The sequence below is a fragment of the Schistocerca gregaria genome, chromosome 3, assembly GCF_023897955.1.
Source record: "Schistocerca gregaria isolate iqSchGreg1 chromosome 3, iqSchGreg1.2, whole genome shotgun sequence".
Taxonomy (NCBI): Eukaryota; Metazoa; Arthropoda; class Insecta; order Orthoptera; family Acrididae; genus Schistocerca; species Schistocerca gregaria.
The window spans coordinates 128,432,757-128,457,647 of record NC_064922.1 but is presented as its reverse complement, the minus strand read 5'-3'; the positions used below and the strand labels follow the sequence as shown (position 1 = coordinate 128,457,647).

Here is a 24,891-nt window from a genome sequence, read left to right as displayed (position 1 = left end):
TACCAAAGGAGTTGCAGTCAATGGGCTGTCCCTTATGGTAACAGTCCTGTCTTTTCGTTGCAAACCTGGTACCAGAGAATTATCTGCCACTGTATGAATTTGTATTGGAGTGTTTGTTGTTGCAACACATTTCACTTCTCCAATTCCACGTGCCTCTGCCTCTGATCTAGCCTGCTTCAGCAGTATGTCAAGACTCTCTTGAAACTCTTTAGCGGCAGGAACTACTTCAGTACCCAACGTACTACAAGTGAGCGGCCCCTCAACATGTAACAATGCAGTGGGTTCTGAGTTTTGACTGTCTTCCTTGTAGCCGGAAACAGGAAATATTTCTGAGGACTGAGCAGAGTTCTGTAATTTAGTATTTGCATGTTCACTAATATGAACAACCCTATGTTCTCCACTGCCCACAGTTAGTTTGCCTCCATCATCTTCACCACTGTCTGTGTCCTCATCGAGGCGTATAACAAATCGTTCCACAGCTTTTCCTCCATCAAAAGGGATTATCTTTCTCTTGGTACTATTGCCCTTACTTTCTGTCATGGCAACAGTTACTTGCAATGAACCATTATTTGTTTGAGATCTCCGAACTGGTTTTCTGTAACTTACAAGCTCTTTCTGCTTTTTAAATCTATCTGAAGATCCTTGTTCCTGTCGATGACTGAGAGAGCTATATTTTCTCCTAGTAAATGCCGGTTTCAGACTGCGCTTGAAGGCCCCTCTTGTCCTCAGTGTAGAATTATGTACAGACTTAGCCACACTCTTCTCACGCTTCACAGATGGTAACTTTTTTGGAATTACTATTGCACTTTGTCTCGAAACAGGCTTCTGTGACTGGCTTTCACTGCCAACTTCTTTTTGCTTTGCTGCTCTAGACTTCTCGCACATACTTTCCAATAATTTAGTACGTAAAAGCTCTTCATTTTCATCTATACTGTCAACATGTCCCACCTCATCAAGCACTGTTAGGCAAATCCTCTCAGGATACTCTGGTTCTGGGGAGGAAGTGGGGCCTACTTCATCCAAAACTATCATGGATGATAAATCCATTGGATCACCTTCACTTGTGTTATCTGATCTGACATCATTTAATCCAGACTCCTCATCATGGTCCGCATCTGGCTTGGTGTGCACATCCACCTCAGTCACTTCCATCGTACCAAAAGGACGTTTCTGGAAGTTTACACTATCTGCCATCTCATTGTTTCCACCAACATCTACGGCTTGCTCTGCAATGTGAGGAGAAACTGGACCATCCTTCCGAGGATTTTCATCACCTATTTTCTCACTGACTTCCAGAACCATTGTCACTGGAGTCAGGTTGCAGGAATTTGCAGGTGAATGGCAGTTACTTTTGTCAGGCATGTCTGGGCCTTCAACAGAAACACTTTTCAGATTGATTTCACAATTGCTGCTTTCAAGATTGGATTCCCTTACACTCAAAGTACTCGAGTTCTCTTGATTCAAAACATTGTATGAAACAGGATTACACTCACGTTTTTCTGAAGTGGAGATATCCCCTGTTTCCCGTGAAGCATCTCTGACATAATCATCTTCCACCTGAAAATCTGTCAATACATCAGCACTTGAATTCGTTGATTCTTCACCTGGAGGTGGTGGTGGAGGAGGGACTGCAGAAGGTGGAGGAGGTGGTGGAGGTGGGGGTGGCAATGTTGGGGGTAGAGGAGGAACTGATGGTGGTGGTGGAGGGGGTGGAGGTGGGGGTGGTGGGGGTAAAGATAAAAGAGCACCTTCAGAGAAAGTCGTTGGGTATAAGGAAGCACCTCCAATACTGTAATGCCCTTGTTCTGGGAATCTGTAGCCAGGGAATTGTTGTGACCATTGCAATTGATTCAAATGAACAGCTTGTTCATTTTGAAGCATTAGCATATCTGGGGCATCCTCCAGTGTCACAGACTCACAAACTGCAGGGGCAGGGCATACTGCCAAGTATCCCGTGCCTGGTGCTGTTAAACAGCTTCCATTGGATACAGGAGCTTCTGCGACACTATTTTTGCAGGTGACAAGCATATTTCTTTCACTTTTCCCTTCATCATCACTGTTGGATACATCCATATCAACAAGGGCTGTAGTTTCATCTGGCTCCTGCATTTTCTTCATGGTGCTTGTATTGAAATCAGGAGGTGGGTCTGGTGGAAGAGGAGGCAAATCTGACAAAATTTGGTGAGACAATTCTGAATTTTTGTTTGGCAATGTTTCAGGATAAAGTTCTGGTGAATTTAATGGACTTAATAGATCTGGAGACTTACTGTTTGGTGAAGTAGCTTTCCTCTGTTTAATTCTCAAGCCATGCTGCTTTCTAGCCATATGTTTCTTTAAATAAGCAGATCTCAGTGCCTCTAACCTCAATTGCAGGACTTCATCTTCTTCTCTTTTCGATCTGTCTTCTACACAACGCTGATCCTTATTTTTGCTGGAATGCAATGCTTCTAATCTTAATAGTATCAGATCTTCATCTTCAGGTAACAGATCCTGTGAAGCATTAACTTCATCTGTTGTGTCACGCTGTTCACTTCTTTGCTGTTGCTGCTGTTCACTCTCTTCCTGTTCTGCATTTTCTGCCACATGCAAGTGTTGTTCATTCTGCACACTATCTTTTTCATGAGAGCTCCCCATCACTCCATCATTGTCACTGGCTTTTGAAACTACTTCAAGTGCAGTCCCTTCTTGGTGTAAGTTCTGGTTCCCCTCCACATATTTATTCTGGTGAGCAGCCATTTCTCCCTGCACACATTCAACCTGATGTGAAGACACTTCCTCTTGTAAAGCTTCTTTCTGACACACGTTCCCTTGCTCTGACAAGCCCTCTTCCTGATGTCGACTACCCTCTTCCTCCACAAGTGTTTCCAATTGTAGCTGTCTCACTTCCTGTACATTCCCTCCAGTATCTTCAGAATTCGTACAATCCTGGCTGTTCTCTTGTGCAATGCCCCCTTGCATCGTTAAAGTGTCACATAATGGCAACTCCTCACATCTTTCCTGACTGGATACAACTCTATTCAGTTCTTGGGTTTTATCAGTATCATTAATAGATACTTGTGCCTCTTGAACCTCATCATCACTGTCATCCAAAGTGATGACTTCAGGTACTTTCTTTTCTACCTCAATGATTTCAATTTCTGGTGATTCACGATTTGCCGAGGAACTTCCTTCACCAGAGCATTCCTGAGCATCAACATTCTCTTTAGATACTTTTTCAATTCCCTCTTCAAACTCTACACCTGGACTGTTGTCATTGGTGGATCCTCCTCCATGAGTAGCATCAACACTGTACTTGGCAGCCATCATTGCAAGTATCCGCTTCCTCAGTGCACTTTCCACACACGATTCTTCTCCAAGGTTCCCACTTCCAGTGGAATTACATGTGTTAGTTTCTGATGTAGTCTGCAAATTGTTTGGCTTGTCTGACGTCACGTGCTTCTTCGAATGAGTTTTCTTGGATTTCTTGTCACCATGTTCTTTACTTTTTTTACTATCAATAGTACTACTTTTTCGTCGCATATCTTCTTGATCTGATACAGGATCTGAAGTTGTCTGGCATTTCGAGTCAGCTAACTGATGTAGAGAGTGTCTATGCTTTTTCCGAGATGGCCATCTTCTTGCTAACTCAGTTCTTGCATGATGCCTGTTTTCCTTTTCTTGGGCATTACCTGGAAATTAGGAAAGATGTTCTTGCAAAAGGTACTAAAACTAGTTCTTAAACAACAAAATGCCGAGACACACTTCTGATATGTACATACAAAAAGAATTAGCTAAGCACAAAATAAATTAAAATCTCTTGATATACAGGTTTTTAACAAGTAGAATTTCTATGTAAACATATGACATGTGCATTTTAGAGCAAGGAGAAGAAGATTAACAGTCTGTCAAAAATACAATTAGAGAAAGCACAAGGTGTGTTTAGCCGAAACCAATCAAATGAATATCTGTGGACTCTTATCAGCTATGATCTTTGTATGTCTTTGCTTTTATGTACTATTGTCTCTGCTCAGTCTCCATATGTCTACCTGCCAGCATATATTTGCCACTGTGTTATTTCTCACACCATGCGAAGTCGTCCAATAAGGAGTACAGTAATACGTTTACTAGTGTTTCCAATACAAGTAGTTTACCAGCATAATCCACATACAAAGAACTCTCAACAGATAACGGGCCAAGTTCAGAATACAACTATTAAAAACTAGAATTATCATGTTTTTAAAACGTACCAACGAAATATTTGGTTAATGTGTGAAACTATGGATGTTTGGCTTTTGTAATCAAAAATGTGATACAATGACAAGCAAAGTAAATAAAGGGATAGAAAATGGTCACAACCTACATGGAACTGATATTGTGAGTAATGGATGAACTGGTTCATCATCATTAGCATAATAACCAGAAAAATAATCTGCTATGATTATGGCCACTGAACATTCAGGAATTCCTATTACAACAGATACAATTAAAATGAAGTTTCTTGACATGGAAGTGCCTTTGGAGTGTAGTTTGCAACATAAACAAAAGTATTTTCACCTAAATGGGTCTTATGTGTCATCATTTAGAAATAACACATTTTAAAAGTGCCTCAAACAGTGAGATTAATGACACTGTACAAAACAGAACCTCAGATATCTTCATTGCAGGGATTTTATCCAGGTCTTTTGATGGAAGTGCATGGTATGTTGATTTGGGCATAAAATTGTGGCAGCAAATTAAACAAATTCCAGTGCTGATTTAACAAAAGTTGTAGGAAAGACTTGCTATAATTATGTTGCTATTATTATGTTGTCCAACTGAAAGCAAATGTGTTGTCTGAGGAGGCTGACTGAACAAGGAAACTCAGTTGAATTTCTTAGTGATCATCTTTATATTTTTTAAAAGAATCTAGAATCAGGTGCAACTGTCGGTTTTAGTAATGGTGTTTATAAGCTGAACACTTAAAGTAGTAATTTTTTTGGAATGGTTCCTGCATCTTGTTGGCATACAAAACTGATCACTCAGTTGTAATCAAAGACTAGGTTATTTAAATGCACAGAATCTTACAAAAATGAAAGATGGTGCTGCTGCTGGAATGGTGTATGAAGACGTTAACATCCATATTAGTATGCAGAACTGTGTGGTATGAACTGAAGGCAAGCGAACAAAAGTGCCTTTTCCACACAAAGGAAAAAAAGCTCCATTAAGTTATGCATGCAAATCTCTGTGGACCAATGGAAGTTATGTCATTAGGCATTGCAAATTATTTTCTCATTTTGAAGATGATTGCAACTGAATGGGATTTGTGTGTTCCTTAAAGACAAAGGATGGCACTTGTGAAAACTTCAATAACTTTAGAAAGTGGTTGAAAACCACCCGGATTTACAAAAGCAGAATGCATACTATTTATGGTCAAATTGATAAAATGTTTTGTTGTAGAGCCTGTTAATAGTGCAGTAAATTTGTGCAAGAGGCCAGTAGATTCAAGATTAGGGAATAATATTTTATTCCTTATGAACTGTGGACAGGAAAGGAACTAAACATTAGGCATCTCAGGATAACTGGAGGCAAGGTCACACTGCAGAGAGCAAAATAAGAAAAAGGTAAAAAATTATCTTAGTGGGTACAGCAACACTAAAAAAGGCTATAGGATTTACGATCCTGAAGAAAATAATGTAACGATAAGCAGAGATGTGATGACTGGAAAACAGAAATGAAGAAAATTGAAATACAGAATCATGAAGGAATCACGAGTTCAGTTGGGTAAGATGAGGAAATGATGCTTCAGAAGAAAGTGAGTCAGAGGAAGAAACTGATCAAATACTTGTTCCAGAAGAAGAAATGAAGAAGATTACAAAATCAAAAAAGCAGTTCAAATGAAACAAGTGATATAATATGAGATTTATTGTTGTGCTATCTTAGCCAGCTGCTACCACAAAGGGGGCAATCACTCCGCGAATACTGCTTACCACTAAGAGATTCCACTGTTCCTGTCAGCAACCAGTGACACTGGCTGTTGCCACACCACCACTGGCCACACGAGTGCTACACCCCCTGAGCTAGACACTCCAGATCACCTGGATAAGAGGCAACCCGCTTGAAGCTCTAGTCAGTTCTTGGCCAGTTGTCGAGTAGCTCCAGTTGTAGTGCACTTGCTACTTCCTCTATGAAAGCGGCACATTCTTTTTATTTCTGCCTCAGAACCCAATCGCCATCCTGCCAGGGGAAGACTATTTTTGGCGACAAGAGTATGTAATCAAAGAGTAAATGATGTTCTGAGCTGTTTGGATTACAAACAGTATAGGCTACAACCTTGTTTTTGAAACATAGAATAAAGGTTTGCTTACTATCATAGCTTTTTATGTTACTGATTCTTTTACTTCATGAACTGACATGTGAGACTGAATTCTTGAAACATAAGTTTGGAATCGAAAGTAAAGAATTTAAGAATAGCTAAAAACTGTTTGGAGATGGAAATAAAATATGACAAGATTAATGAAATGTTGTCTAAGTCATGAGAAGAACACTGAGCAGCTGGAAAGACTCAATAAGACATATTGTAAAACTGTAGAAGCTCCTACTGAAACTAAATAAGATTTTCTAAGGAAAAGAAAATAAGGTTGATAATGTTCCTTATCAAGCCCTAACAGGTAGTTTAATGTATGTCTCTACTTATAAGACCAGATATTTCTTTCAGTGTGAGCTATTTTAGTCAATTTCTAATTCATAGCTTTAACAAGCATCGGCATTGTGCTAAGAGAATTCTGAGATATTTGAAGAAGACTGAGGATTACTGTCTGTAGTTTACAAACCGAGATTTAGTACTAGTGGTTTTGCATATGCAGTTTAAGCAAATTGTTCCTTGGACAGAGAAACATATACTGGTTTTATTTTTAAGATGCATGGTTCTGTAGTTTCATGACAAAGTGCTAAGCAGAAGACTGTTGCATTTTCTAGCAAAGGTGCTGAGTACCTGGTTCTTTCTGATACTTGTCGTGATGTCATTTATTTAAGAAATTTATTACATTAACTGATAGGCTATGGCAAGTGGCTATTTTGTGATAATCAGACTCCATTAAACTTCTCTGGAACTTCAAATCATAAAATACTGAAACATTTTGATATTAGACATCACTAATTGAAGGAAGTTCTGTGTAACAAAGTTGTAAGGATAGTGCTTACTAAGAAGTGATAATGATGAAAGGATTAAGAAAAAAATTATGAATTTAAGAACTGTATGAGTCATGCTGTTTTTAAGAGAATTATTTTAATGACGAAGTGGGGATGTTGAGTTTAGTATAAAGCACTCAAACGAAAATGTGGAATGTTGTGAGCCACAATCATTGCCTGTCTTTGCTTTTATGTACCTGTGTCTTTGCTCGCTCACAGGATGTGCCTACTTCATTGTCTACTTGCCAGTGTGTATCTACTATTGTCTCAAGTCTTGCCGTGTACCACCTGATGTTTAATAAAGTGTACAGCAGTATGTTTACTGGTGATCTCAATACAAGTAGTTTGCCATCAGTATCCATGTGTGTAGGACTCAACAATCTGTCTATATATGAGGAAGGAACTATTCTGTCATGTACCTAAGCGAATGCAAGTGCCTTAATCACACCACTACTTCACTCAGTTCCTTAAGAGATAATACAGAAGGAAATTACTGCACTGAAACTACTTTTAAGGCTCTGATCAGATAACATGTTGGCTGTCAATTTTGCCTGCAGTTTGTAACCAATTAACGCAGTCAAGTACGTTAAAGTTTTCCCCCATTCAAATCACTTCCCAGGTAGATTTAAATATTCTCTGCTAACACAAGGAAGAGAAAGTAATTAGTTGACAGGTAATGGCAAAAATTATTACATGTTCTCTACAAACAGTAAATTAAATGCATAACAAGCGTCTGTTGCCAGAATGAAATTCTCACTCTGCAGTGGAGTGTTCATTGATATGAAACTTCCTGCCACATTAAAACTGTTTGCCAGACAAAGACTCAAACTCAAGACATTTGTCTTTTTCTGGGAAATCTTCCACCAACTGAACTAACCAAGCACAACTCACAGCTTGGCTTTACATGCTTTAGTTCTGCCAATACCCCATCTCCCACCTTCCAAATTTCCTGGCACAGGTAAACCTGGGAGGACAGGCTGTGAGTCGTCTTTGGGTAACTGAGTTATAAGTCGCCCTTGGGCAATTCAGTTGGTAGAGTACTCGCGCGCAAATGGCAAAGGTACTAAGTTCAAGTCTTGATGAAGCAACCAATTTTAATCTGCCAGAAAGGTTTCATGTTCCATCAATTTCAATAATAAAAATAATAACTTAAGAATCTCATAGTGCAGCTTCACATGAAACTGACCAATTTCCCTTCTTGAGTGAAAACCAGACACAAGATACAAATAAAAAATTCCAGCTAATGGGTCCTTCTGACTTGATTGTCTAGATCATGGTGTGTTGATACACAAGACCCAGGAAGCAGGGGAAAACCACGCAGTTGGTCTCATTCTTATTTATGTAGTAAGACTTAGTCATTTTACAACATAATAGGCAATAAATTTAAGGTATGACTGCCACACTAAAACTTGTGGAGGGGGAAGGGGGGCTGGTAAAAGGAGGAAATTTCTTGGGGGTATTGTACCAGTATAAATCATACACTGAACTGCAGTAATAAAATATACTGCTTCTGCTGTGTATCAAGCAACAAATACACAGAAAATTCTGCAAGAGGCCACCGCCACACAGGTACAACCATTTGGCTTGTGTGTGTCAGCTCCGAGCAGCTGCCTCCAGCTGGTACTCACAAACACAGACATCTTTCAACTTCCACACCACTTTCTTCTTGTTGCAACTCATTGTGACATACTTATGCCTATTTTTCTCCTATGATAACTACAGAACCAAACTGGTTTTCAATTTCAAAATTTAACTGTGCATTACAAAGGATTGGACAGCATGGCAGTAAAATTCTTACACAATAGCTGCAACACACATTGAATAAGCTGCCTTCAAGTTTTATACCACTGTCATATTGTGTAAATTTTGGTGAAGTTCACAGCAGTCTACCTGGCATGTTTTGGAAAGGATCCATGATGGAGACAACTTTGTTATATCTTTTTACTGTGAAATACTATTAATGTACTACTTTAATGAACTAACATTAAAAGTATAGTATATTGTGTGTTTTCTAAGCTTGTGATTCATGTGAAACATTATTATACTGATGAAAACTAGTATAAATGTGTTGCTACTGTCCATGGTGGCTAGTGCACTGCTGGGTTCTTTTGAAGTGAGAAAACCAGCAGTCCCAACAGCATAGGGGTCATGTACAACAATCCAACAGCAGTGAGAGGTGGGTCTCTCTGCCACAGGTTCCCTTACCTGATAAGGACTTCTTTACACAGGATCCCATACTTTAGACATTTCTTTCACTGTTAGAGGCCAAAGTTAGGCAAGGCCTCTTTCAGGATCCTAAGCTTATGTTTCCTTCAATGTACTTTAATTTTTTTTACACATTTCATTAATTTGCCATAGAATGTCTTGAGGAGAACTACATACACCACTGGCCATTAACAACACTGTGGACGTTGGAATAACTGTAATATGTGCTGATTCAGAACCCAGTACCTCTCACTCCTTGACCGCCAGCAATATTAAAGCTTTTTTCTGCTCAGTGGATGTCTCTGAGTTTCCAATTCACCACTCCTTTACATAAATGCGTGTAGCATTTTGTCCTGGCTGGAGATCCAATGTCAATAAATCTCTTTCACTATTCTCTCTAATTATCGCCAGAAAATATAAGTTATCACTTTAAATGCTGTTGTTGTTGTTGTTGTTGTTGCTGTTGTTGTTCTGGTCTTCAGTCCTGAGACTGGTTTGATGCAGCTCTCCATGCTACTCTATCTTGTGCAAGCTGCTTCATCTCCCAGTACCTACTGCAACCTACATCCTTCTGAATCTGCTTAGTGTATTCATCTCTAGGTCTCCCTCTACGATTGTTACCCTCCACGCTGCCCTCCAATACTAAATTGTTGATCCCTCGATGTCTCAGAACATGTCCTAACAACCGATCCCTTCTTCTAGTCAAGTTGTGCCAAAAGATCCTCTTCTCCCCAATTCTATTCAATACCTCCTTGTTAGTTATGTGATCTACCCATCTAATCTTCAGCATTCTTCTGTAGCACCACATTTTGAAAGCTTCTATTCTCTTCTTGTCTAAGCTATTTATCATCCACGTTTCCCTTCCATACATGGCTACACTCCATACAAATACTTTCAGAAACAACTTCCTGACACTTAAATCAATACTCTGTGTTAACAAATTTCTCTTCTTAAGAAACGCTTTCCGTGCCATTGCCAGTCTACATTTTATATCCTCTCTACTTCGACCAACATCAGTTATTTTGCTCCCCAAATAGCAGAACTCCTTTACTACTTTAAGTGTCATTTCCTAATCTAACTCCCTCAGCATCAGCCTACTTAATTAGACTACATTCCATTATCCTCTTTTGCTTTGGTTGATGTTCATCTTATATCCTCCTTTCGAGACACTGTCCATTCTGTTCAACTGCTCTTCCAAGTCCTTTGCTGTCTGACAGAATTACAATGTCATCGGCGAACCTCAAAGTTTTTATGTCTTCTCCACTGATTTTGATACCCACTCCAAATTTTTCTTTTGTTTCCTTTACTGCTTGCTCAATATACAGATTGAATAACATCGAGGAGAGGCTACAACCCTGTCTCACTCCCTCCCCAACCACTGCTTCCCTTACGCGCTCCTCGACTCTTGTAACTGCCATCTGGTTTCTGCACAAACTGTAAATAGCCTTTCGCATTCTGTATTTTACCCCTGACACCTTCAGAATTTGAATGAGTATTCTAATCAACATTGTCAAAAGCTTTCTCTAAGTCTACAAATGCTAGAAACGTAGGCTTGCCTTTCCTTAATCTATTTTCTAAGATAAGTTGTAGGGTCAGTATTGCCTCACGTGTTCCTACATTTCTACGGAATCCAAACTGACCTTCCCCGAGGTTGGCTTATCAGTTTTTCCATTCGTCTGTAAAGACTTCACATTAGTATTTTGCATCTGTGACTTATTAAACTGATAGTTCGGTGATTTTCACATCTGTCAACACCTGCTTTCTTTGGGATTGGGATTATTATATTCTTTTTGAAGTCTGAGGGTATTTCGCCTGTCTCGTACATCTTGCTCACCAGATGGTAGAGTTTCGTCAGGACCGGCTCTCCCAAGGTTGTCAGTAGTTTTAATGGAATGTTGTCTACTCCGGGACCTTGTTTCGACTCAGGTCTTTCAGTGCTCTGTCATACTCTTCACGCAGTATCGTATCTCCCATTTCATCTTCATCTACATCCTCTTCCATTTCCATAATTTTGTCCTCAAGTACATCGCCCTTGTATAGACCCTCTATATACTCCTTCCACCTTTCTGCTTTCCCTTCTTTGCTTTGAACTGAGTTTCCATTTGAGCTCTTGATATTCATACAAGTGGTTCTCTTTTCTCCAAAGGTCTGTTTAATTTTCCTGTAGGCAGTATCTATCTTACCCCTAGTGAGATGAGCCTCTACATCCTTACATTTGTCCTCTAGCCATCCCTGCTTAGCCATTTTGCACTTCCTGTCGATATTTTTGAGACGTTTGTATTCCTTTTTGCCTGCTTCATTTACTGCATTTTTATATTTTCTCCTTTCACCAATTAAATTCAATATTTCTTCTGTTACCCAAGGGTTTCTACTAGCCCTCGTCTTTTTACCGATTTGATCCTCTGCTGCCTTCACTACTTCATCCCTCAAAGCTACCCATTCTTCTTCTACCATATTTCTTTCCCCCATTCCTGTCAATTGTTCCCTTATGCTCTCCCCGAAACTCTGTACAACCGCTGGTTCTTTCAGTTTATCCAGGTCCCATCTCCTTTAATTCCCACCTTTTTGCAGTTTCTTCAGTTTTAACCTACAGTTCATAACCAATAGATTGTGGTCAGAGTACACATCTGCCCCTGGAAATGTCTTACAATTTAAAACTTGGTTCCTAAATCTCCGTTTTACCATATATGATCTATCTGATAGCTTTTAGTGTCTCCAGGGTTCTTTCATGTATACAACCTTCTTTCATGATTCTTAAACCAAGTATTAGCTATGATTAAGTTATGCTCTGTGCAAAATTCTACCAGGCGGCTGCTTCTTTCATTTCTTAGCCCCAATCCATATTCACATATTATGTTTCCTTCTCTCCCTTTTCATACTGACGAATTCCAGCCAAACATGACCGTTAAATTTTCGTCTCCCTTCACTACCTGAATAATTTCTTTTCTCTCATCTTACATTTCATCAATTTCTTCGTCGTCTGCAGCACTAGTTGGCATATAAACTTGTACTACTGTAGTAGGCATGGGCTTCGTGTCTATCTTGACCACAATAATGTGTTCACTATGCTGTTTGTAGTAGCTTATCCGTACTCCTATTTTTTATTCATTTTTAATCCTACTCCTGCATTACCCCTATTTGATTTTGTATTTATAACTCTGTATTCACCTGACCAAAAGTGTTGTTCCTTCTGCCACCGAACTTCACTAATTCCCACTATATCTAACTTTAACTTATGCATTTCCCTTTTTAAATTTTCTAACCTACCTGCCCGATTAAGGGATCTGACATTCCACGCTCCGATCCGTAGAACGCCTGTTTTGTTTCTCCTGATAACGACGTCCTCCTGAGTAGTCCCCGCCCAGAGATCCGAATGGGGGACTATTTTACCTCCGGAATATTTTACACAAGACGACGCAATCATTTAATCATACAGTAAAGCTGCATGCCCTCGGGAAAAATTATGGCTGTTGTTTCCCCTTGCTTTCAGCCATTCACAGTAGCAGAACAGCAAGGCCAATTTGGTTAGTGTTACAAGGCCAGATCAGTCTTTCATCTAGACTGTTGCCCCTGAAAAGGCTGCTGCTCCTCTTCAGGAACCACACATTTGTCTGGCCTCCCAACAGATACCCCTCCGTTGTGGTAGCACCTACAGTATGGCTATCTGTATCGTTGAGGCACGCAAGCCGCCTCATCAACGGCAAGGTCCATGGTTCATGGGGGGGTGGGGTGGGGGGGGGGGGGGGGAGGGGGGCGGGTTGAAGTGTTGCTGATCTGAATTATTGTTTCATCAACCGGGGGAAAAAAAAATTCCAATTCCCCTACATTACACACATTTCATTTCATTCAAATTCTTTGGTGCTGATGAAAGCTAATTTAATGCCATTAATGCTCTCAGCACCACCTGCAAATAGAAAGGACCTCCAGCCAGGACAATATGCTGCACGCATTTATAAAAAAGAAGGATGGACTGGAATTGTCTGAGACTTCTGTTGAACAGAAGGATGCTTTAATAAGGGTGAAGCACTCACATGGACAAGCAAATTCTTTTTATTGACCATCATCAAAGAGTGACAAGTACTGGGTTCCAGAACAGCTCATTATCGTAGTTATTACATCACCCTCAGTCATATTGCTTTCCTCATAATATTCTACATTAAATTAATGAAACCTGTAGAATAAATCAAGTAGCTTGAGGGAGACAAACAGATTATTCTAAGACAGACCTCTTCTAGCTTTAGCCTCAGAAAAAAAAACCTTATCAGGACTGGGAACCTGTGGCTGCTTGATCATCCCATGTTACACCACCTATTTTCAGAACATTTTGCTGCTCGACCATCACAGACATTGTTGAAGTTTTATGTGAACCTTCAGGCATGTACCCAATGAACATTGGAAAAGTTTTAACATTCATTGAAGAAATGCTTGCCGAGATGCGATTTTGTTCAGAACAAGCATAAATTTCTCTTAACTTTGAGCTGTTCTATCTCTGACAAAATATTGACAGACGTGAAAGTTGCCCATCTTGTACAACTTAAAGCGTCCTCTTAAGAATAATAAAAAGAGTTTTACTAAACCCATTTAGACACTACTTAAGACAAAATTGCCCAAAAAAAATAGGCATCCGAAAAAATTTCGAAGATTGGTTTCTTACATCTCAGGGACTACAGGTATGATGAACGTGAAACTTTGCATGTAGTAGCCTAACAACACGAGGTTCTAAAACATGTTTCATTTATGTACCACTTTCCAATGCTGACAAAATTATGCGCAAAATTGACGATTTTAAAGAAAAATTAAAAATGCAGTGTTTTCAATCTGTTTTTGCAGACAACTTTAGCTACAAAATTCTCCAAACAGGGCTCGTCACAAATACCATGACTTTAACCATAAAAAAGTTCGATTATCCAAGGCGGGCTACATAATTTGAGTCAAAGTTGGCCGCGAAACCGCGGTACGGAAAAAAAATTAAATTTCAGGTTCTTTTATCTCTGAGCAAGTCGCAAGCTGAACGTGAACCTCAGCACGCAATAGGTCGGTAGCACAAGGACGTGGAATACTAAATTTCATTCAATTATTTTCCAATGCTCTAAAAATGCACCGAAAAGAAGATTTTTGCGAAAAAATGCAAATTGAATGTATTCGACACTTCTTTTACAAATACCGTTTTCCCTTACAAGTTTCAAAACCAGTCTCATTCTAAACAACGCGTTTAAAGTGGCCCACGGTCAATGGGTTAAATTTCCAACATATGCTAACAATGTTGAACAAATTGTTGCAAATCGCGCAGCAAATAATGAAAAGAAGTACGTAAATGATACTTTATTTTGGAAAACCTTGTATTTCAAGTTGTTGTCCAAAGGTTCATGTATTTCCATGCCCGTAATCAACGAGATATAAGAAGACAAAGTTAAGATATTATTTGCTGCGCAATTTTTCCGGCTACTTTGCAACAATTATACAACATTGTTGGTGTATGATGGAAATTAAACCCACTGTCCTTGGGCCACTTAAATTACGTTGTTCCGAATGAAACTGGTTTTTAATAGAAAACAGTGTTTTCATTTTTTCACAAAAATCATCTGTTCGACGAATCTGTAGATAATTGGAAACCAACAGTTGAATGAAATTTTGTATTGCACACCCTTGTGCTATAGACCTATTGCATGTTATAGTTCACATTAAAGGTGCACTTACGTGATTTTATAGAACTTCGTTTCATGCAAAATCTGGTCGAAGACACAGCATTTTGAACATATTTACAAAATTTTCAATTTTGCGCTTATTCAGTATTGCAAAGTGTTAAACAAATGAAACGTTATGTTCTAGAACTTTGTGTTGGTAGGTTACAACACATAAATTTTCATTTTCGTCATGCCTGTAGTCCCTCCCACATTGATTGCTCGATTGATCCATCTTTAAGCATTTTTCATGCAATTGATGTCATTTTACATACATTTCATAATTACAAAATAAGTCATACATTTTTAACATTCTGAATGAGTACATGTGTTTTATAATGAACATGTTTAGTAGTCATTAAACATAAATGTGTCGCGCAGAATGACAAAAGGAGATACTGTATGTGTAATACAATACACATGCTAAGAAAAAACATTAACAAATATAAATGAGACAGGCTTAATACATGTTAACCATTGGTGAAAATGCATTATGTAATTAAAACACAACAGCATGGTACAATAACATTTTCAGGAGAACTTATGTAATAGGGTGGTCATGTCATACAGCAAGTTTTAATAGATTAGACCATTTTTATTACATACTTTAAATTCTTCTATTGTATAAAATGCTTTTGTCCAAGCCCTTTTTGTAATATTTTTGAAGACATTCAGTGATACACTGCATGCTGTAGGTGGTAGCATGTTAAATAATTGTATCCCTGTTTATGTGTAACTGTTTTGGGTTTTTTAAGCCTGGTAACTGGGATGTCCATCATCTGCCTTTGGCACGTGTGTAATGACTATGTACAGACTCGCGCCGTTTATAACTTTCTTGGCTTTCCTTTATGTGCACCAAGCAACTGAGAATAAACAGTGATGTAAGTGTCAGTATCTTTAACTCTTTGAAATAGAGTCTACATGATACATGGTTTCTCACTCCAGCAATACACCTAATGGCCCTTTTCTGCCAAAGAAAAATTCTTTTTGCCCCAGAGGCGTTGCCCCATAACAGTACTGCATACATGAGGTGGCTATGAAAAAAGGCATAATAGGCATTTAGCAGTGGCTCGTCCATCACACAAGTCCTGAGCTTAGTTAGCAGATAGGTGAATCGGGATAACTTTTTGCATACATAATACGTGTGAGTGTCCCAGGTTAATTTTGGGTCCAGATGAATGCCAAGAAGCTTAACTGAGGAACTACAGTTGTCATTGTTACATAGGCTGAATAGAATGTTTACAGTTTTAGAGTGGTTAATTTGTAATTCATTTGCTCTGAACCATACACTGGATATTCTGAGTTGTTCTGCACTTTTGCGCTCGAGTATATCCAAGGCCCTATCTACTGAAAGAAAGGTGGTGTCATCTGCATATAGTATGGACTTAAAAGGCATCCTATTGGACAAATCATTTACATAAATTATGAAAAGCAAGGGTCCAAGCACGGACCCTTGTGGCACACCTCGTGTTACACCCAGTGTGTGGGCTTTTTTCCTGTTAAAATGTACTATTTGTTTTCTCACTCAGATAAGACCTAATCAGAGATAGTACTCTGCGTTCAAAACCATACAAGCAGAGCTTATTTAATAGAATTCTGTGGTTGACAGAATCGAAAGCTTTACTTAGATCTACAAGTGTGGCATTTACAGAAAGTTTGGATTCAAATGTAGACAAAGTTAAAGGAATAATATTTTCCACGGCCTTCACAGTTGATAACATAGGCCTGAATCCAAAGTGAGAATCACTGAGGAGGTTGTTGGCCAATAGATGCTTATGGATTTGGAGTTGCATACAATGCTATATTACTTTCGATAGAATGGGTATAAGAGAAATTGGTCGATAATTACTTGGACATGACTTGTCTCCTTTTTTGTGTAGTGGTGTGACCACTGTCATTTTTAAACATGTTGGGAAACAACCACTAGTAAACATCCAATTTACAAATACACAGAGTGGAGATGCTATTATATCTCTTTTTTTTAATTACAAAATTAGAAAGACCATAAATGTCTTCTGCTCTTGAACTTCTTAACTTTGCAACTGATCTCATGATATCACTTAACTGGACCTCTTTCCATTCACATGTAAGAGAAATGTGTTCCAAATGTTGTAGGAAAGATACAAGTTCCTTTAGGTCCTGTTGACATTTATTATTTGACTCAGCTGCAGCAGAGGAACTTATGTCACAAGCATTAACGAAATAGGCATTGAATTCATCTGGTGTGATATTCACATTACAGTCATCACTTTTACAGTTCTTACTTCTCCCCAGTTCAGTCTTTACAACATTCCATGCAGCTTTACATTTGTTGTCAGAATTATCAATGTAATTGTCATATGCCTCACACTTTGCTAACCTGTTTTCTGATCTGTATTTACTCTTTAACTTAATGTAACTAGTTTTGTCTGCATCATGATTTTTATATTTATCATAATAAATCATAACCAATGCTCTAAGCCTCAGAGTGGGTGTGAACCACTTGGGTGTATAGTAATGTTTTCTGGTTGTTGCCGTATTTCTTTTCAGAACTTTTGGACAACAGGCCTTAAAAATGTCTGCGAGTATACTGAAAAAAAACTGTAAATGCATCCTCGACAGTTTCACTATCAAGTAGGATGTCATTCCATCTAACCATGTGCAACTGTGTGTTGTAGTTGTCAATATTTTGATCTTACAATAGCCTGATATGCTTTGCTTTGGGGCAGTTAGATATAGGTTTACTGATTTTTAATTTCAACCATATTCCCTCATGGTCTGAAAGAAAATAAGTATCGAACAACCCTAGCTTATACAGATCTTTTTCAACATTGGTGATAACATTATCAAGACAGGATAACTGCTTTGTCGGATTGTTATTAATGCAATATAGATCATGTGATCTCAACATATTCTATAGATAAAGCTTCTTAGATGTCTTTAGCCTCATATCAATGTTTATGTCTCCAAATATCAATTTGGAGACATATTTATTATCTAGAGTATGGTGTACTGACACTATTATGAGTTTTAGTGTTGGAAGTAGCATTGTAGAAGCTTCAAGCACATTTTCCATACAGCATCCAGCAATGTTAAAGACACTATATTGCAAACCAACCACTGAAATTTTATCGGATGTCTATTATTTCGGGCGATTTTGCTAAAATATTCTGGCATTACTGTCCAAACACTTCCCGAGAGCTCGAAATCACCAGAAATTCACACTCAATCTGTGCAAAGTTTCACCTCCTGATAAACAAGTGACTATATCTCACCCAGTGTTGCTTCGACAAAAGTTCAGCTCCACCAATGTTCACTAAGGACATACGCAAATTTTCACCTAAAACTTCAACGAAATCCTTTGTCGCCGAGCTGGGCGTCCCTAGTGAGTAGACAGGGAAATGACCCTGCTCTTTTACAGCTATTGGGCGTGACCCCTATGCCGGTGGGGATGCTGGATTTTGTTCCCCTTTAAAGAATCCATATGTGGACAAGCCACAATGTAGAACAGAAACACATTTATATTATTTTTGCATCTATACAATAATGCTTCACATAAACTGCAAGATATGGAAACAAAATATGCTATACTTTAAACAGGAATGAAATTATTAGACCAATGGTATCGCACATTGCACAGAAAAAAAAAAAAAACCATAGTTCTCTAGAACATGAATCCTTTCCAAAAATGTCATGCGGACTACTGTGAACTTCATCAAAATTTAAACAATGTGACTGTGGTCTAAAACTGTTCTGTAGTTATTATGGCAGAAAAACAAGTGTAAGTATGTCACAAGTTGTGAGACAACCCCCACCCCCAACTTTTTAGTTGTTTTTCCTTGTTATCAGTGCTTTTGATATCTTCCCCAGAGAGTACTAAACAATTGTAGAATGTAACAAAATATGTCGGGTTTAATTTGAGTTCCAGTAGAATACGGGCATATCTTCAATGTACCTCCTGATTTTATTTGGGCTTCATATGCTCACATTGCAAAACCAAATCCAGTTACTTAGATGGTTTAGAACATGTTATTTCTAATGAAAACAGTCTAAAAGACCCAGAAGAAGACTTCCTTTAAAAAGGACTAGAAATACCTATTTTTTTGCACGTTTACAAAAATCATCTATTTTCCCCTCAATCTTTCGGAAAGTAAGGGAATGAAATTTTATATTTTAAGACCTTGTCCTTACTGGCAAAATTTCAGACGAATCCTGCAATTATTTCCATAAAGAAAAATGATAAACTTCATTATTTTCCAAGCATCTACCTTTTTTTTGGCAGACTGCTTCAAATTATCTATATGAAAATTGCCCAAGAAATATTTCTTTATTATTTCACACAAGAGTGCAAAAAGTTGTACAAGATGCCTAGTTTTGTGTCTTATGAAAATAGTGCCAGAAGCATGTCTCAAAGGTGACAAAAACTCAAGAGGTGCACTTTTGATAGCTGCACTATAGGGTAAAACAAATGACTGTCTCTGCAAGTATTGTACTGGCAATAGTAAAACTTTAACAAAATCTATTATGGTCACGCAAAAACCTAATAATAAACATGCAAAACAAGAGGACATACAGAAAACTGTTGCAGGAATCAAAGAGAGCCCAAAATGGAAAGACCATACAGAACTCAAACAATAAAAGCAGAGCCATTTGGAGTACAGTAAAACAAGAAACTGGTAACTCAAAATCAAAGCAGGTGAACATAAAAATTAGAAATAAAGGTAGTTTAACAGATAATTATAAGGGCCTGGCAAACTTTATAAACAACTACTTTAGTAATATAGCAACTAATCTGCAAGAAAAGCTTCCTAAAACACAACACACAATGGCAAAGCATTATGTATCGCTCACAATGCTACTGCTACCCACGAATGAAGAGGAAATCAGTAGCATTGTACATAAATTCAAGAGTAAATCATCCACAGGTTTAGATGAAGTTCTAATGTCTGTACTAAAACACTGCATTAGCAGCATAAAAGAACCCTTAGCAGACATTATAAATGAGTCATTCTCATCAGATTGCTTCCCTATTTATCTAAAGCATGCAAAAATTCTTCCCATACACAAAAAAGGTGATACAGATAATATAGAGAATTACAGACCAGTTTCACTGCTGTCATCCTTTTTCAAAAATAATGGAAACTATTATGAAACACAGATTTATGGAATACTTAAATAAATACCAACTCCTATGGAAAGAACAGTTCAGTTTCAGGACTAGAAAGGGAACAGAAGCAGTTATAAAAAAATTACAAGAGTTGTTCTTAAAAGCCTTAGATAAAAGAGGGCAAGTAACAGGCATTTTCCTAGATCCAAATCCATGAAATACTACTAGGTAAACTTGAAGCACTAGGAATCAGGGGGGTTGTAAATAAATGGTTTACATCTTACCTTGCAGACAGAGGGCAGAGGGTGGAGATTTCTCAAATTTCAAATACCTCAAATTATTTGGTGAAACATCTTTCAGATGAAGAATATTTGAACATTGGAGTAGCTCAAAGGAGTGTGTTACGCGAAGTATTACGTCTTATTTATATTAATGACTTCCCACAGTGGGTAATGCAAGGTGAAGCAGTGTTATTTGCTGACGACAGCAATATAATAATTACAGACCGGTCACCAGAAAATGTTAAATGTAAAAGCCAAAAAGGCACTTACGGCAGTTCGCAACTAGTTAAACAACAACAAAGTAACAAAATAACTCTTGGGTGAACAGCCTGGTATGAGTGTGCATAGGACACAATATAGATAATCGACCACACTGCCATCATCAGGTGCCCTGATGTATTGACCGGCGGTGTGCTGGCGCCCTGTATATATAGGACAATCTCCCTCCCACTACTCTCTCAAGCAACTCCTACGAGTCGGTGCGGTCCGCACCCCATGCGCGGTCCAGGTACATGGCCCCGGCCCACCACCGGTCAGTACATCAGCGCACCTGACGATGGTAACGTGGTGGATTGCTGAAATACTGTGTCCTATGCACACTCATACCAGGCTGTTCACCCGAGATTTATTTTGTCATAAAATATGCCTGGAGAAAGTGCAGAATCACAACAAAGTAACCTTTAATGTGAAAAAGACTAATAACAAACTTTTATATAAAGAAAAAACCGAATATGACAAAACTTAAAGATCAAAATTAAACCATAGTCTGTAGCCAGCACAAAATTTTTAGGTATGTATGTTGATCAACAATTAAAACGTGATGAACATATTAGGATGCTTGGGAAAAAATTACCACAGCATGCTATGCCTTATGAATATTAGTCACTGTGTGCAATACTTCATGCCAGAGAATGACTTACTTTGCACACACACATTCTATAATAAATTACAGTATAACATTCTGGGGTGCAAATGCCCAAAATATGAAATGTGTGTTCAGATTGCAAAAATGAGCTATCAGAATAATTAGCAAGAGTCACAAAAGAGCACACTGCAGTGAGCTATTTAAAAAAATGGGGTACTCTGACAATCCCAAGTGAATATATCTTGCAAACTACAGTTTTTATTCACAAAAATATTGAGCAATATTTAGCAAACAGCTGCATACATGATTACCAAACCAGAAACAGCAATTGCTTGTACCTAGACTGACTGAATCAAACTAAAACTCAAACCACTATGTTTTACCAAGGTGTCAAGATATACTATAAATTGCCAAAAGAAATCAAAAACATAAAGTAACTAAATTTAAAGCATTCCTTAAAGAATATTTACTAAAAAAAAGTTTTTACTCGATTAGAGAATTCATGCAGCATAAAATTGGCATAAATAAATAATCAGATTAATCTATTAGAAAGTGGACATTCTAGATTGTAATTTACCCATATACGCATTAGAGGAGTCTTGTGATCTATTTCTTCTGACTGAAGCAGGTTCTTCTGCATTATGTAACTCAATGATAAATTGTGTGTGTAATATACATAGCTTATGTGATTAAATAATGAACAAATGTATGTATAATGACGACATCCATACAAAGAAATTTGTTTACGGATGAATAAATAAATAAAATTAACAGAATTTATGCTGCATTATTGTTTGATTTCAGTTACAATAACTTTGTAATTGATGTCTTGGTGACCTGAGTAGTAAGGCGAGATATGTCAGTCAGTCACAGCTGTTTCTCAGCACCACATGCTAACTGTTGCCTGATCTCTGACAGTTGGTAGCACTTTTTTTCTTGGTGTGCACACAACATTGAGCATACGACTTGTGTACAAACCGGCACCTGTTCCACACCACTGGCCCCTATCAAGCACAAAGTTAAAATATAATACTGTTATCCACTTGATATCCACTGATGGATAAAGACCTCTCTCCATACTACTTCATGTAATACAATATTCAGCTAGCTGTATCCTTGTTGCCTCTGAACATTTTCTAGTGTCACATGCACTCCTTACATTACACTGTCAAAGGGGAGGTCAAGTGTTCTGATCTCTATTTGCTTGGGCGACATTATTATATTACACAACAGGACAATGCCAACAACGAATATTAGTCAGGGGGAGGGAGGGAGAGATTTACAATGGCCAACTACCACATTCCCAATTGTGCAGTTTGAGTGTGACAATTTACTAGTTACCTCTGGAACAGAAACTTGACTTTCTGTCAACAAAAATTAAATCCAATTGTGATTTACAGTAGTGTATGTGTATGGTATCTAATTTTTCCCATTAATGTGAAACACACTGTGCACTTCCCAGTTTTCAACAATAAAATACATCGCGCACTTTCCCAGTTTTCAACAATAAATCTTTCAGTCCGTTTCTTTCAAAACCAAAACACAATATGAATATCGGTTTCAATAAACTCATCAGCACAATACTGATATTTCAGAGGAGCACTAGACTAATATTATTCACAAAGATTTAATATGCTTTAAACATGGAAAACCCTTCATATCTTTAATGATCTGCCTTTTTTAATACACAGATGACAAGATTATGTTCCCAGTATTCGCAAACCCTACCAATGCAGCCTGCTAGGCTGCAGTAATACAAAATAAAAGCCACAGATACACAGTGAATGAGAATTACACTCTACAAGAAACTAAATTCCCGCATCAAACGAACTACCAAAATTATTCACGTTAGTATAAAAAAGAAATGGGTTCATATATACATTGTGTCCAACGGATGTATACGTTAAATGAAATTCCTGACTGCAGTTAAATAATCCAAACCACGTCAAGAAAACTGGTATTAACTGATAAAGTACTAAACAAGTAACGTATACGAGGCACACTAATTGCATGTCGATACCTGTAAATACGTCAGCAGCAAACTACTTACACTGAAAACAAAGGACTGTAAATAATGAAAGAGCGGATATAAGTACTTATAACACTAACGTGAATTCGCATTCGTTTGCCTTAACTTCAAAATTCTTGGACCCTTTATAGTGAAACTATACGGTCGTGATCTCAGTATTAGCTAACTGCTACCGAGGAGCAAACATGTTTACTACATACTGTCCACATGTAACATTTACAATCATCACTCACAATGTGTTCTAGTTGGATCTCCTTTTCCCCATGGCCTCAGGTAAGGCGAAGTAACTATCTCATGTCTTGCAAAATTTGTTCTGTCATGCGCGCTGTTCCTTCTTCCTCTGCATTCCCTTACAAATCCCCCGACTTCACGAGACGTAAATTGCCACTGTCTACGAGGAACAAAGTCAGAAGTGCCCGGATAATACTTTTTCAGCAATGGCACAATCGTAGATAAATTTTGATCTTCTACAGACTTCAATTCTTCTTGTGGTTCATCATCACAAATTTCGCCTTCCTCTGGTTCATCTTGACTTCCTTTAGTCATATCCGTTAAACGCTTCTCAATGCCGTCTGCCATTTATCTTCCTAGATCAATGGATAATGCTGACACAAATACTTACAAAACAACAAATTTCAACTAAAACCATTCACTACATTTCTTCACACTCAGATATCACAAAGACACAACTATCATTTGAAGCAAAGATTCTAGAAGAGAATTCTGTCAAAGATAGTCGAAGACACTATTTGCACTGTACATGCAAAACGATTGCACTTTTCGTTGTATTACATGCTTTTGCATCGTGATACAGTTGTAATTGATTTATCAAACGTTCTCTACATAAGTATTTTACATATCATATACCTCCATCTTTTTGCTATACCAACCTCCTTTTAAGTTTGATAGTTGATACGACTAGACGTTGGTTGATACCAACTTTTTATTCTGACCTCCGATTTATAACTTCCAAACATGATAGTGTTAGCTGGCAATTTATTTGGGAATAAATATGCAACCAGCCTCTTTATTATTTTTTGAAAAGGTTTATTGTACTATTACTAGTTTGCGATCCATTGCAGGCTCATCATCAGAAGCAGGTGTGTACAAGAACGTGGACGAAATGCAGCCAGGCGCTGTGGTAACGGTGAGTGCACCCCGTCCATGGCAAATCAAAACAGCATCTAGCTGCACTTGGTACACGATATAACGTTTCTCTTAACATCACCATCTGATGATGACCCCACAGTGGCTCGAAAACTAGTTAGTGGTGCAATAAATCGCATCAGAAAAGCGACTGGTTGCAATTTACGAGTATACTCAGATAAATTGCCAATTTAAAGGGCAGTTACGGCTTGTCATTCATATAGGACATAACGAAATCACAGTTTCAAACCTAGGATTGATTGCGTTGGTGCATCGATACTGTTCAAAGAACTAAAAAAATATCAAATTTTAACATTCTTTCAGATTTATTATTGAAGCCGAATTTGATATGTCCACAAACCTGAGTTTCATTGTATAAGAGTGATGGGAGGGGAATGACCATACAGCTACTTTATATTTTTATATACAGTCTGCTTTTAGAGCGTTATATC

At 38.0% G+C, this 24,891-nt stretch overlaps 1 protein-coding gene across 3 annotated transcripts in view; it reads right to left on the bottom strand.

Annotated features, from left to right (window-relative positions):
• Window positions 1-23,989, bottom strand: part of LOC126354247 (uncharacterized) — an 84,221-nt gene extending 60,232 nt beyond the window's left edge. For all 3 annotated transcript variants that reach the window (XM_050003753.1, XM_050003754.1, XM_050003755.1), the window contains exons 1-2: window positions 23,527-23,989; window positions 4-3,668 (exon numbers count right to left, since the gene is read on the bottom strand). In XM_050003753.1, the coding sequence (XP_049859710.1) occupies window positions 4-3,668; window positions 23,527-23,872 (4,011 nt within the window). In that variant the 5' untranslated portion in view covers window positions 23,873-23,989. The remainder of the gene's footprint in view (window positions 1-3; window positions 3,669-23,526) is intronic.
• Window positions 23,990-24,891: the final 902 nt, after the last annotated feature.